At 42.8% G+C, this 15950-nt stretch overlaps 1 protein-coding gene across 1 annotated transcript in view; it reads right to left on the bottom strand.

The window, feature by feature from the left end:
• ncanb (neurocan b) overlaps nucleotides 1-15950 on the bottom strand; it is an 83148-nt gene that overhangs the window by 41488 nt on the left and 25710 nt on the right. The window contains exon 11 of the mRNA XM_029500109.1: nucleotides 7654-7770. Coding sequence (XP_029355969.1) covers nucleotides 7654-7770 — 117 coding nt within the window. The remainder of the gene's footprint in view (nucleotides 1-7653; nucleotides 7771-15950) is intronic.

Genomic DNA, 15950 nt, shown 5'->3' with positions numbered 1-15950 from the left:
AATGGTTTTGTGAAACACGATTTGCCCTTTTTTTTTTTTTTTTCAAAAATGTTCCATTTTGTGTTATCGCCACAAAAAAATCTGAACCTTCATGGTCAGTGTTCATCTGTGCTTCGCCTGCGCTATTATACTATGTACGAGTTATCAAAGTGTTCATCATCGCATGAATCATCCTTCACTAAAGGTGCAGTACGATGTCATATCACATTAAAAATTGAAACCGAGAAAAACCTGTGAAATTTCCCAACATATTGACCCAGCTGCTCGAACTTGGGAGATTTGGAACCAAACACATAAATCTATTCCATCATTAATGAACGAATGACTGGGATGTCCTGAGGGAAGCAGTATGGCAGCACTGGCCCCTTCCATCTGTCTTCCTCAACTCAGAGAATCTATCTACATTCTGATTTCTTTCTTTCTTCTTTTCCACACTTTTGGTTCGGGTTCTTTGCTTTGTCGCATACAATATCTGTAGATCAAAGCAGGCTAATTCCACTTTCTGCCTCAGTTATCCCCAAATCTCCATATTCTTGGGTACATGTTGACAAATATTTCGACAGCCTGTGTGTATCTACAAGAAAAGACATCCATTATCCTCATCCACACTTCCCTCCCGTTCCCCTTTGTCACGTTTGACCTCATCGCTCAGAGCTGTGAACACGCTGGTAAGGTGGGCTGCTGCGCTGCGGTATTAATAGCCTCAAGTTCATGAATCTTTCAGGCTCAATCATATGAGCTGATGTGAGAAGAGTGGGTCCCAGAGGATGAATTAGCCAATAGAGACTCCAGCAGGAGCATTTCTCTTGGCCTCTTTAAACATCAGTCATGCATTTACTCTTCATATAGTCTTGACTACACATTGGTTTTATGTTAGAAGACCCAACACAAGTCTGTGTGAGAGCCTACGTGTGTGAGACAGAAGAAGAGGCGTTATTAACAAACACTGAGTAAAAAAGAGAATGCCTTTTGTGCAAATCCTGGTGAGTATAGGTGGGAATTTAAGTATGCAGGCAAGCCAACATATGAGCTTCAATAAGTATCATTTTATGCTTGAGTGCAGAGGCATTTTTGTATGACTAATTGTATTGCCCTTTGACAGAGCAAGAGAGAGTGAAAGACACAGCAGCACAAAGCCAGAGAGGTGGAGGGGGGGAGTTGGAGGTTAGGTTAGAGATGGTGGAGGTTAGAGGTTGCGGAGGAGTCGGGAAGTGTGGCAGGAAATGAAATGTGTTATTTGGGAGAAATGCTGTGGGGCTGCAGGCTTGTTTCACCCCTATCTCTGCACTGCAGAGCGGAGCAATTTTAATTCGGTGCTATACAGTACGTCTTGCCAGAAAGCAACATGCTGAGGGTGTGGGGGGAGGAAGACGGAGGGGCAGGAAGATGGAGTAGACAGGAAGGAGTGAAAAATGAGAAGGAGAGTGATAGAAGTGGGACAAATAAAATTAGAGAGAAAGGAGAAAGGATATTAATAAAACAGTCTGTTTCTGCAGCTGGGTCAGTTGCAGGTTGTGCTCATTGCCTTTTTACCCTTAACTGCTGACTTTCAGGAGAAAGGGAAGAAATGAGCAGCAAGAGGGTCAAAGCCGTGAAGATGCAGTCAGAGAAATTTGTGTGTGTGTGTGTGTGTGGGGGGGGGGGGGGGGGGGGGGGTTTGATGTGATAAAAAATGCAAAGGAGGGACCTGGTGAAGGAGAGAGGAAGGAAGAGGGAGAGAAAACTCAAATCTGATCACCGTGATTGGAAGTGAGGTGGGACTGAGTGAGGTGGTGCAACATTAAAAATAAATAGATAAATAAAATTAGAAATCAGAAAACCAACTGAAGGACATTGCTGTCTCCTGATGCCTCCAACTGGAGGATTTTGTTGCCCCCCCCCCACTTGCACTCTGGAGCTGCTGGATTGTAGAGAAGGAATAAAAAATGAATGCTGATAAGGAGGAAAAAAAAAAAAAACAAAGAACGATAGAACAAGCAGCACACCCCTTGCATTGTGTCACTTGCCAAATTATTGAGACTCTCTGAAGCAGCTCAGGTGCTGTTATCTCTTTTAATTCATCATGCAAACGGCAGAGAAAATGGAGGAGAGGAATCCAAAGGGCCACGAGGAAAGACAAATGGAGAGGAAGAGGGACAGGGGTTGAAAAACAGGCAGACGGAATAGTGCGATGGGGCTGATTTCCTCATTCTAACAGGGTCTTGACCTGACAACACATTCTGCATTAGAAATCCAAACCAACTACCAGTTTTAGTTTCAATTCTGCTATGAAAAGCCAAGGAGAGAGAACTCAATTCATGTGGCCGTCTCTAGTTATTACCTGAACGAGATGCATAGGAACGGCTCGCGGCACAAAATTATTTACTTGCCTCCTCTCTGTCTGCTGACTGACTGAATGATGGGCTGGTTGGGGTCTTTCTGAGGAACAGCAGTGGATACGAAATAATTGCCCTACCTCCTACTCCATTTCCAGTCCCTGCTATTTGTTGACCTGTGTTCATAGACAGACTGAGGCAGGTTAATGTGCTTCCTCTACTACAGACCGCATGCAACTGTCAAATTGAATGTGATTTCATTTATGGAGTCATGCAGTGAAAGGAAGTAAAAGACAATATAAATGGAAAACAAGGACGCATCTTAACCTTCAAAGCAATCACTCAACCCGGGTGACCTCATCACTCTCTCTGAGACTAAATATGAAAATATGGACTTCAGCACACTTTAACTCTGCTATATGACACTGTTAAAGTGAGGTAAATATGTCAATTATGTTCATTCATGCATTCAACTGGCATGGCAACAATGTGCTCGGTTGACGTCATTGGATTACAGAAAAGAAGTGGAAAATGCAGCTGCAGGTTTAATGTATGTTTTTATTGTGGCCCCTCTGACTGTATCACTCCTGATCTGCAGAATGACTTCACTCGGGCGCCACTGGACTGCAGATGATTGAACCTTTCTATGACTTTCACTTTGTTTCTTTTCTTTATCTAATGTTTCCAAAGTGTACTTGGCGCTGCGGTGCATTGGCTAGCAGTACTGTATGGCTCACAGAGAGAAGGCTCTGGGTTTGACCCCGAGGTCTTGACATGTGGAGTTATTTGTGATTTCTGCCTGTGTCTTCATGGGTTCCTTCCAGGTTGAAGGGCTTCCTCACAGCCCAACAGCCCAAACACGTGCACGCAGGTGAATATGTTTGAAAGTGAATGGTAGTTTCTACGCCGTCAGTCATTCATTGATGATCTGTTCATGTTATACTCTGCCCTCGCCAATGGGAGCCAATAGGAATAGCTCCAACAATCTCACCAACCTACAAGGACAGCGGTATGGATAAAGAATGGATCAGCTCTGAGCCAGTGAGCTCTGGTGCTTTGTCATTTAAATCATTTATACTATTAGTTGAACTTATCATCATCACGATTAAGGCATGATGGTGAATAAAGCGTGGTGTGCTGGAGAAGAATTGCGTTGTTTTCTTTTTTATTAGTATTTTTTGTAATTGCATTGGAGCTCAAGTTGATCAGTGTGTTTGTTCCCAAAATGAGGAATTAGTTTCACTTGTGTGAGCAGTGAAAATATGAACAGCGACTGTCAAACTGCCAAATTAGTGATTAACTTCTCATGAAGGAACAGTCTGTCCTTTTAACTGCAGACGTTTTCTCTTGTCATATAAGGAAAAGCAGATTAGAAAAGCACATTAACTACGGCTCTGCTCTCTTCAGACTTTTAAGGCCTTCGTTTTAATTTGAACGTAAAAGAAAAGTGTTTCTGGAGCTAATGCTATATGTGCATTTCTAGCAAAGTTTTATTTGAATTATGTAGTACTGAGTAATGTATTATCCACATGCTTTTACAGCATGCTTTTGTGTAAATGGGTTTTTGGATATGAATTTAAAGAACTACTTTCCAGACTGCGTAAAAGCTGTGGAGTTTATTTTGGAAGATGTATCACAGACTTGTGGTTCAGACTGACTAATTTCTATGTACTATGTAAACAAGTTCTATCTACTAACATGGATGATAAATTTGTAAGCCATCCAAACCTATAATGAGTTCAGCCAAACTAAATGAAAGGTGAAGCAGCAGGCACAGCTTGTGCAGACGAGCAGTGCTTACAGTAATAGAGCCTAAATCAAGCCTAGCTATGAAGCAACTCTGGTGTTGTACCGTTTGCGAGCTCTTTGATATATGATGAGCCTTTTCTGTGTTTTTGTGTGTGCCACACTAAGAATTAGACTCCTTATGAGCGAGATATATATGACCGTTCTCTCGGGACATAATCAGTCAGGTAAAATCTCTCAGGGGTGCTTTTTCTTTTTTCTTTTTGTCTCTCATATCTGGGAACAAATGTTCATTCCAGCTGTTGCGAGGGAAAACCTAATTTATTATTGCAGTTTAACATATAGTAATCAAACTGAAAAATGGCTCTGTGTTTGGACTTCAACAAATGGCTCTAATGATGATGGCTCTAAAGGGATACGGTGAGAAATCTGTCCAAAAGAATGTATGGAAATCATTTCCAAGTGAATTGAAAACCACAATGTGAATTGTGTATCCCCACAGATTAAGTCAAAATTGTGGGATCACATGATTGGTTGTCCATATGGTTGCCTGGACACAAGGTTTCAGTTTTACTTCAGTTCAAGGCTTAAATGCCAGCCTTACAAACCTCTGTATCCTCTCTGTCAAGGTTGTGATCATGTCATCTCACAATGCTGTCTTGTTTACAAGTTGTGTCACAGCCAGTCACGCTTTTTGCCTGATTCATATGCAGTTTTCACCTGGATGGCATTAATATTTATTGCTTGAGGAATAATATTTGTTTGAGGAAAACACTTTCCTAAGCGCAAAGCAAACATGAACTGTTGAAATAGGATGACATGAAAGGATTCATTTTAGCTATTAAATATTGGTTCTTTAAAATAGTGAAGTAAAAAAGTGTTTATTCGTGAATTTCACAGGCGGTTTAAACTGACATGTATCATATCTGGGTGTGCAGATGATGATGATGATGATGATGACATTACTTATATATCCATTACAGTTGTTCTTTTAAGATGACTCCCAGCTAGCCAGATGTGAAAGGTTAGGGTTCTGTATTGATGGATTTGGAGTACAGCCAATCGTGGTTTGTATGACATGCTGAAACTACAACAGTGGGTTAAGAATTGTGTGACAGCATCGCCTTCTTTCCTATCCCAAGGGAAGGTACCACTTTTCCTCTTGTAAGCAGATAACACTGGAAGCACTTAAACAACTTCCTTTAACATTTAAAAAGTTTGATCAAATCTTTTCAAGGCTGTCACTTAAGATTCTTCTGAATCATTGAACTCTGTTAAGGAACCTTTCACAAAGGAAAAAAAAACAACAAAAAACCCAACGACAAACGCCCGAAAATGTACCATAATGTGATCTGCAAGAATCTTCTTTAAAGTAAATGACCTGCTATGGTAAGGTTGTCTATGACATCCTCCTAAAACAAGAACTTAAGATATCTGACGTGGTTGTTGCACATTATTGTGCACACGTCTTCACCGACACATTTTAATGGAGTTAGAATGAAATAAAGAATACAGATGAGGCAAAGAACTTTCTAAAGTATGTGAGAACTAGCACTGTGATGCCCACACCACCTTCTCACTCTGTCTCTGTCCCTCTCTCCTCCTTATCCTCATGAATATTAACACAAGTAGAAACACAAGCCATCAATAATGATGCTCTGCAAAATGCCTCTTCCCGAATAACTGCTGCTATAAGCCAGTCCTGAGGACAGCCTTGAAGGAGCGCTGCAGCTGTAGTGCCACTGCCTCATTTTGACCAGATAATCATTTCACGTGGGGAGCAGAAATGGTGTAGGGAAACCGGTCAGTACTCCACTCTGGCTGGGACTGGTGGTCGTTTACCATATGAGGACAAAGAACAAGGCTTTCAATAAGCTGTGCAAGCAAAAAACAATCAATGGAAGTTAAATGAGAGCTGTGGGTGTGAGAGATTGGGGGATATGTTTGGTGGGATTCATGGGTTTCCTTGGATTCTTTGGATTTGTTGAAAGCTGGTATCTTCATCCAAGTAACGATCGTTAGCTAAGTTGTTTGGCAGCTGTGCGCCTGCAGGGAAAGACACATCAACGTAGAACCGTAATAATTAACATTTTACTAATCTTCCTCTCCCAATATTAAGAAAAGTCCTAATTTCTTGTCATTGCCTCTAAGTACATTAGGATTTGCTTACCTAATTTATAAATACAAAGCAAACCAAATGCAAAGTTACTCGAAAAAATAATTACAAACTGCATGTCTGCGTGTGTCATTCATGCAGTTAACAGGCATGAGTCACAATTTATTGATCTAATGCTAACATGTCGACTGATCTCCATGCACAGATCCACTTACCTACATGTACAATTTGAGCCCTGACCCCTGACCCCTGACCTATAATCCATTTCCATAAGTAATGACCCTAAAACCCCACCTGGTCATGTCTTTGTATGCATTCATTTAGAGCCCATATAGCTTTGAAAATAGGATAAATTCAGGATTCGATGTGCTGTGTTTTCAGACTTCTGATACTGTATGTTGAATGTCAAGTTTTTACAAGAGATCCTCAAAATGATTTTACTCAGACAAAATCAGACATTTCAAGAACTGGATGACCCTTCTGAATTGCTCCAAGGCCTTAAATACAGCAAGATGCTCATTGCTCAAAACGAGTTGTTTTAAACGAAAGCAAGGGCGGAAAGAATCGCAAGCATTTACCAAAAATACAAGACTGGATTTTTAAACGCCCACATTACAACACGAAACAGTGCAGTTTATGTATGCACTCTAATATTTACTATCCTTCAACCCACAGTTCTTTGGCCTGGGACCAGAATCAATGTGCCAGACCGAGTGCCGTCAACAACAACTTTGCACCCACTGAGATGTGTCAGGCTCAATCAAACCCTGCGGGGTGTATGCTGTTGAATTTGTACAAGTTACATCCGGAGCAAGAACAACACTTTAATATTTTCTGCCAATGCTGCATCTCCTCCTCCTCCTCCTCCTCTTTATATTTCCACCTTCCTTGATCCAAAGCAGCATGTGTCACTGCTCCAGCACTGTAATCAGCCATGTCAACCCTCACTGAGCTCATAGCCCCTCTGTGGCCCATGTGTCCTTGCATGTCTTTATCACTCTCACTCACACACACGCACACACCTAAAAGAGTACACAGCCATTTTGTGACAGCCACGTTTTCCCATCACATAGCTGAGTGGAGGGATGAGATGCCTGCTACTCTTGGGGGAGAGGGTGAAAACACACTCACGCAGCACACATAAACCACATATTCAGCAGACTCTGTCACAACTGACTGACTTGCAGCATATGAATATTCCCAGCTCACTTTCAGTCAGGGATCTTGATCCAAAACTGCTGAACGTGACAGGAAATCCACTCTTTGAGATGAGTGCACTGTGTTTGGCTCCTGAGCCATATTAAAATATAAAAAGCCAATGTCCACTGAGGGGAATCTTGATGCTATACATATGCTAAACGTTATCTCAGCATATGCCAAGCTCTCTTTCGCATATGCCACGGTGACGCAGCATCTATCTGCAGCTGCTGACCTCTTAGGTTTCCCTCGCTCAGACCGGACCTGGCAGTAACTCACCAATCTCGCAGCTCTCCCCTGAGAAGCCCTGAGGACAGTAGCAGCTATAGCCGTCACCCTCCTGCAGGCAGCTCCCTCCATGGAGACAGGGGTTGGTCTGGCAGGGGTTATTCTCCACTGTGAAGAGAGGCATTGAGAGAAAGTGACGGAGGGTTAACTCATAAATGGCAATTTATAATGCCTTTCTACAGAGAAAGAAAATTATGGTGCCTCCCATGTTAACTATTACCAGCAATGTGCTGGTATTATGCCCTTTTAATTGTCCTTACATAGCCTGTCCCCTAACTGCTGTCAATCAGAGACAGAGGAGGAGCAGAGTGGACAGACAGAGAGGAGAATCATCCCTGTCTCTGTGACTTTCTGCAAGGTGACAAATTGGCTGCTGTGTTTGCGTACTCCTGTTTATCAAAACTGATGCTCGCAGGGCGAAGGACAGTGTGCTGAGTCGACCATCTCCTACAATCCGCGGTCCTTTCGAGACAAGGTCCTCATAAATTAGCTGATCATCACCCTGTCATGCATACTGGTGGGCACCTGTTTTTATAGCACATTACTGTGTTGCAGTGGAAGTAATAAACACATTTTATGTTGCAGGGCTATAACTCCATGTCTCTTCCAAGGAAATGTTTTGGCGGATGACTGGTTGATATTGAGAAGATTAAGTTGTAATTATTGCGCTTATATTTTAGGATAGGACGGAGGAGGAGGATTTGACAAGGACAGTAAAAGCGCAGATAGGGCCCCAAGTCAGGATTTTTTTATTCTGAGTGCAAAGAACGACGGTGGGGAACTGCCGAGATTAAGTGTCTTTTTATTATCCAATCCTGATAGGACTGCAGCCCCTGACACAATCTGTCAGGCCATCTAATACACTGCATCTTCTCCATAATAACAGCCAGACTCACTTAATCATGTATGAGCAGGAAGATGCTGTACAGAACACAGAGTGCAGTTCCCCTTGAAACAGGGAATGCTGTCATTTATATGTGAGTGGGTGCATTCATGCTTGTGTTTGTCTGCAAGCACGTGTGTGCATTTGTGGATGTTTGTTTTGACCCTGACTCATTGCATGCGGGTGAGATATAACGTGAGTGCGTGTTCAATTTCCTGTGAAACGGGGCGACAGACTCCCACCCCTGCAGATGGGCTGCTGTTGATACACTGGGAAGGGGAGATGACGGAAAGGCTGCCTTTGAAAATACATAAAAATGATTCGCTGAATGAGAAAAACCATTAGAGATTTAGTCAGACCACTTCAACTCTATTCTGTATCTGCAGCAATACTTGCTATTGTGAAAAATGTGAGCATTTCATTTTAATAAGTAATCAATAAAGCCTCCTTTATTTCAGGGGACAGATAGAAAACGTACTTGCGTGTAGGTGCTGATGCTCTGAACACCTTCAGATCCCTAATAGTGCATTAATATTCGCCAACTTCCCCGTCAGCTGGCATGGTTTGACCAGTTCCAATAAAGCCACCTTAATAATGAGTTGAAACGGAGCATTCCTCAGCTACCAGAAATGATAAATGTTTACTGTGCTGTCTACAGTAATACAGACAAAGTGCTGAGCTGTAGCAGAACAGGACATTGATCCAGTCTTCAGACAATTAGCAACGACATACTCCAAAAATGCGATTCTGTTCTTCGCCATCTGTCCTTAAACAGAAGCCTGCCCACTTAGCGGCATCTTCATATGTGGAGATAAAAGCTTGAAGGGTTATGGATTGTGTGACTACAACAACTCAGACAAGGAATTTTTTTGCATGAATGGATGAATCAACCCTGGGAAGTTAAGCGAACATGGAACTGAAAACAAGGTGCGACGGGCTGTTATTTCCATGGATGGCATGATTAATCATTTGCTGCTCGAATATGCAAATAGTTGTGTGCCGACGAGCATTAAATAAAAATGAACACAGACTGATTAAAAGGAAGTGTGAGGGAGAGACCCTGCTCCGTGCGAAATTGGGAGGGAGAGGATACAAATTAAAATTTAGTGTTGAGAAGCACAAGTATGCAGTACGAAGAGGGGATGGACCGAGAATGTCAGCCAGGGAGGGACAGGAAGTCACGGTGGGAGCTATCAAACATTTCCTCCTCTCTTAATGCTTGCTGCTAGCGTATGATTAATTACACGCCGGCCCTAAAATAGGTCACCTCTTCCATCCACAGTGTGCTTCTTTCGTTTTCTGTATGAAAGACAGAAGGAAAATGAGAAAGCGAGGAAGCCGGAGAGGAGGAGGGGGGGTAAACACAACCGAACACTGGCTGAAATGAAATGAGGGTTTAAAAGGGTTCAGCTTCCACGGCTGAGGTTTGTGGTGTGGCACAAATTCATACCCCCCAGAGATAACAGGCTGCTGTACAAACAACTTCTCTTCATTCCCATACAAGAATATCTTTAAATGCGTTCTTTTGTATGACATTTCCCAGCTCCACGAGTTCATCTTAAGTTTTTTTTTTTTTTTTTTTTTTCTCTAAACCTCTCAGGCAAAAGATTATCTTAGCGGTGTGGCATATGTGGGAATCTGCTCACCGATGTCAAATCGTACATACACCCTGGATTTAGAATGGACCATAAAAGAGGATTGTGACAGCAGCAACCCCTTTAAGTCTGACGCTGAGTGGTTCGCAATTTTGTCTGAATGGAAGTCTGCCGAAAAGGTTGTGCTGACAGAAGCAGTGACTTCTGCACGAATAAACGTGCAACGCACACCCACACGCGGGAAAACTGCACACACACGCACTTGCATTTACTGTATATACACCTGCTTATCGCCAACTGCGTCGCTGTACTTAGACTCACTGAACCTTGTAATAGCTTTGCTGAGACAGATCATGCCTTGGCCTGTTCAAGTGTTCCCCCTCTATGAGCATGATAAGCCATCACCTGGGCCCAGCACGAGCTGCCCCGTTAAAATTTAATGCTACAGTACATCCCTAAAAGGCACTCAGGCACAGTTAGGGCCATATGGATGGCTGGGCTGAACTACAAAGTATGGTCTTAAATATAGTCATTGTCGTCATCACTGTAATCCCTCAATGCATCCGAGGGATGAAATCTCAAATTGTCTCTTCCCGGATGGCTACAGTGAACATCTGTTTTATTCATTTAGTGATGAGGCATGCATGAAAACACACATTATATATCTGTGAGAGTCTACAGGTCTTAGTTTTGTATATTTGGACTTCTCGTCAATCTGGCGCAGTTGTACTGAAATCTTCAAACCCAGTAGCTCTGCTCCAGAAAAATCCAACAGAGCATGAGGAGGGCGTGAGGGGGTCACGACAGTGATAAAGACGCACGGCTGGAATCGAATGCTGGATATTTTGGGTTAACCACTCAATTAGCCCTGCAGTTGAATATGGTTCCTCTATTTGTTTGACTTTGTTGTCATCTCAGCAGAGAGAACAATGAGATCTCCTGAGAACATGAGATGGCCTTACTGGAGCAGCGAATACAATTTTGCCATCGAAATGTGTTAAGACACAAACCATTCCATCAAGAAAACGACATCTATCCTAATGTTCAGCCTCACTGCAATGACACGGTCAAAGTCTGCGTTGAACCCAGTGATCTATGTGACCTGACTCCAAGTTTCCACCTCTCCCTCAACGGGATGGACAGACTGAAAGACAGGATATGTATCAACGTGCTCCCAGATAGGCAAGTCACTCACTGCAGATGAGCTCCAATTACTGCCAAGGCAAGCTGAATATACACCTGGGGAAATATGAAACCTCCTTCTGCTGAAATATAGATAACACTTCTCTCTAACACAGAGATGCAGACCAAAGTGCAGTCTCAGATAACTTCAAAGTGATTGATTTACAGAGGTGAGCTACACAGCGGCAGAAAGGGAGGGCCAGAAGGTAGAGGAGGAAAGACATGCAGACAGACAGAGGTTATGGTTACTTGTTGGAGGAGCTGAACCCGGATCGGGGCTGGTGATGTCAGTGTCTGCAGAGTCGATCTAATGCGAACAAAGGCTGACAGACGGCACTGTGAAGCATTTCACTAATCTCCCAAAGTTCATGGGGTCGTGCACACAACTTGCCTCCATACAGTAAACTCTTGCATCCACCTCTCCATTTTAGCCAACAGCAACCGGCTTTGAGTCTAAACCGGCGATCAATAATCTCCTTAATATCATTATTTGAAAAAGTTTTCTCTTTGCTTCTTAATGAAATGCAGTTAGACAAGCGTTTGAATGGTGGATGACTATGGCTGTTCAAACTTGGGAAAAGGGGCTACAAGTGGACAAGAAACGCTCATGAAGAAACCTTTAAGTCCATTTTGACCAGGATAATATAAAACTGTGAGACAAAGAGCACTTAATCTGTACATGTGCTTGTTAAACCCACAAAGCTGCAGAAATATTAATCTGAAGGGTCACATCGAGTGCACAGTCAGCTGTGAACAGAGAAATAATGTGAAATTTCATCGATCTCTCCACCACAGGGAGATGAAAGCACCCGTTCAGCTACCAAGTTTTTCTCTAACTAGTGGGAAGTTAGTGCTGTAGGACAACTGATTAGGACCTGCACATACCCTCCGAAACAAAGCCTGAACTTGTACAGCTTGATCACTGAAAAAGGCTACGAAGTCAAACCTGCACTCTTTTACGATTGCACTTATATCTTTGAGGGGAAGTTGCAGGAGGAGCAGGTGTAGTGATGTGATTACTGTACTGAGCCTGAGCAGGGCGGACTGAGTGAAACTAGGATTGATGAGCCCTGCAGGAGTGAGAGCAGCTATTTCGGTCTGTCTGACCACATGTGGTGGCCTGTATCTGGCTGTATATACACAGCTCTCTTTTTGTGTGTGTGTGTGTGTGTGTGTGTGTGTCCAGGGGTGACAGGCATGAAAATGATACTGCAGTCCTTAATGCCGAAACATTCCACATGTAATCTATTCCAGCAATGCATTCATGTTTACTGGGATCACTTGGAATTAATACTTGGTTTCTTAAATGACCAAGATTATCCTGCCAATATATTAAGTTGGTCCAACTCATTATTTATTCAAACAGCACTTTTATAAAGTTACAGTCGTGACTTCATAGCGTGCATCAACCGTGCAGGTATATGTAACATGAGAGATGGAGCCATAGACACGAAGGCACAAAGAAAAGAAACCAAACAACGCTCCATCTACACTTTTACAACAAAAGAACAGCATTTCAACCCGGTCTCCTCGATATTGTGAAGTGAAACTTCCCATTCCTAACCACACATTTCTGCTACAGCACAAGACGTTTTCCTGCTCTCTGCACAAGCAAACACTAACACACAAACTATGAAAAAGCATGACACTTGCAATTAGCTACAGTGCCAAAAGCCTGAGACAGCAGAAAGCAGCTGATGCACTCTCAGTGAGCGCCTCATGGAGCAAACGTCACACTGAATAAGCCTGGAGAGGACCAGGGGTGAGTTACATGCCAGCAATTCAATACAACCCAATTCAGCAGGCCTGCACGGCGAGACTGATGAAAAAATTGAGGGCTATTGTTACAAGAGCAGCACTTGTGGCATCTCCATTCGTCCTAAATAAATTGTGTTATCTGGGCTGTCTGAGTGGCAAGAAAATAATCTACCCTGTCTTATCATCACAAACACATTCAATCCACTTTAGGGTTTTTTCTCTTCAATGTGTCTTTTCTCTCATTTTTGAAATGGGAACAGGAAATCAACCCTTTTTCCCTTTTTTATGATTACTCAGCAATATTTTTCACAAAGGCTAGAAATTACGAGTCTGTAAAAGTTACAGTCAGCGATGTATCATGTACTCATATTAAGACTTACTTTATATGATTACTGAAAATAAAACATTTTACACAGAGACTCCACAGTGCAAGCATGCAGGTATGTACAATCAATATGGGCTCAAATTTTAGCAGCTTTCCACTAACACAAATCCATATGAAATGAAATTGACTGGAGCAGGCGTGATTGTCTGTCTGGGTCCATGTGTTCCTCAGTTTTTATGAGACTGTCCTCTTGTAAAAAAACAAAAACACATACACACACAAAAAAAAAAAAAAACCAAGCCCATTGTTCATCTGCACAGCAGTTCATTACGAGCCATAGTTAGGTTTTATTGTTCAATGACATCGAAGGCCACAGCAATTATGACAGTCTGTTCATAGGCAGAGGTTGGAGCGGACAGATGGGTCAACAACATACAAGAATTTCCCACGAGAGACTGATGTTTAATTCCCATGTTGAACAGGCAGTTCATGCTGTTTCTCTAATCTCGGATCTAATCTTAATTTAACTGCAATCTACCCAAGTCGTTTTTGCGTCTAAAAGTAACGCAGCCGTGACCATTCATCATTGTTACCATGGTAACAAAGCTACAGAGCACCATGAGTGGCGTACGACACTTCAGTACAGTACAGTATAACCTTGTCGGTGATACGTCTACTCCTGCAGATGCATTTGAGAGGGACATTCCTAGCAGTCATATGGAGGTGGGAATGAAAAACTCGTGGTTGCTCAGGTTGGAGGAGCCGCTGGTTTCTACGTATGTTTTTTCAAAATGGTTAAGTGAAATGTGCACTGTTATGTCATAATTCAGGTTAAAGGTAATATACATTGCGATCACATACACTCCAGCCACACTGCAGATTGTAATCAATATCACAAAGTAATGTTATAGGCAGAATAATCATCTCCTCCATTCCTTCCCTCTTCAGTGTGCCAAGTCAAATAATGTATACTGAGCCCCTGCAGTTACCTGAGCTCTGTTTAAAGTATCGGGGAGTTACATGAAAGATGCTCTAAATCTAATTTATTGTTGTTGTTATTATTATTAATCATCGTTATTATTGGTGATAACTATTTTATTGTTTCATCTAGCCTGTGCACAGAGCAGCTATTGTATGGATGACATTTTCACTGTAAAAGAATGCATCACTTTGGAATACGAGCTAACCAGACTTTCATCGTCTCCACAACCATAAATTCAACTTGCAGAAATTCATCAAAGGCCTTTTGCAACACACTTGCTGGATAGTTGTGATTTGCCCGTCTGAGACTGACAGTAACGCCGTTTCCTGCAGGAAAGGCTGATTTGCATTCCTCTCTAGTCTCCATTTGGTGAGCCAGTTTCATCACGTCTTGCTGTGATTGGCAGAGCTGCTTAAAAGGGATGAGACCAATAGTGTGACTGGCTGGGAAGACAATGATTAATCACCAAACCTTCCTATTTATATTCTACTTCTCTGAAACCCCTGGCACATATTGTGCTGAGCCAATGTAAACAAAAACAGAAAGTATGCTTGGAAACACCTTTGCTGACCTTGCTCATTTGTTCACACAGTTTGTCCCTAATACACTACAAGGGAGGAAAAAAAAAAAAAAAAAAAAAAAAAAACAGGACACACACACACACAAAGAAAGATTGGGCATCTCGCACTCCCCTTGCCCACATGTTCGTATTCCACCGTGGTCACTATGAAGAAGTTGCTGTATTAGGAGAAGCACACTGTTGGCAGGAGGATTGTCTGGAGGCCTGGTTAAAACCCAACAAAGACCTAACCTACTTTAGGTGACCTCGTGGTGAATCTGTCAGTTGGAGGTCTGAAAAGACACCTTTTTTTCCTCATCATGCACAGGATTTTGTAATTTGCACCTTCACAACAACCACCTGTACCCATTTACAATGTGTGCCTTCCTTGAGATTTCCCACCCCCCCCCTCCATTTCTCTGAGTCCCCCTCCCTGCTGAGACAGATCTGGGGGTGTGTTTGACGTGCCCTACATGAAGAGACCCCTCAACCCTTCCACCTGCTGAGGGCTGACTGCCGCATGTGCGTTGTGACTGACGCCAGGAGCCAAGCGCCCCTGCCAATGCTCCTCTCTGCCTTCAGCGCCGGGCAAAAGTGAGTGAAGTCAGTCAGACAAGCTGGCAGCTCGAAAACCCCAGCTGGGTGCACTCATCCTCTCCGCTGCCACTCCTCTGTAGCTAGAAAATACCTCAATTTGAAATCATACATTTCACTGTTAACCTTGATGGCAGGCGGCTCCGTTTTCGTCAGCGCTTACCTGCATGTCTGCCTGGCTAAGTCGCTGATGGATACATGTGTGTCTGACAGAGAATACAAATGTGAGAATAACATCTCAGGGGCTTTCCAAATCTTGTTGGGGCGTGCAAAAGGCGCCCACCATCGAGCAGTTTCACATCTCCATAAATCCATATCCAGATCATATTCGTTTAGAGGTAATGAAAGCAGAAGGAAAGCCATGATTGTGTGCCGTTCCCTCCCTTCTTTGCCCTCTGAGAGGACAGACC

Source organism: Echeneis naucrates, chromosome 4 (assembly GCF_900963305.1).
Source record: "Echeneis naucrates chromosome 4, fEcheNa1.1, whole genome shotgun sequence".
NCBI lineage: Eukaryota > Metazoa > Chordata > Actinopteri > Carangiformes > Echeneidae > Echeneis > Echeneis naucrates.
This window is presented reverse-complemented; position numbering and strand designations above follow the sequence as displayed.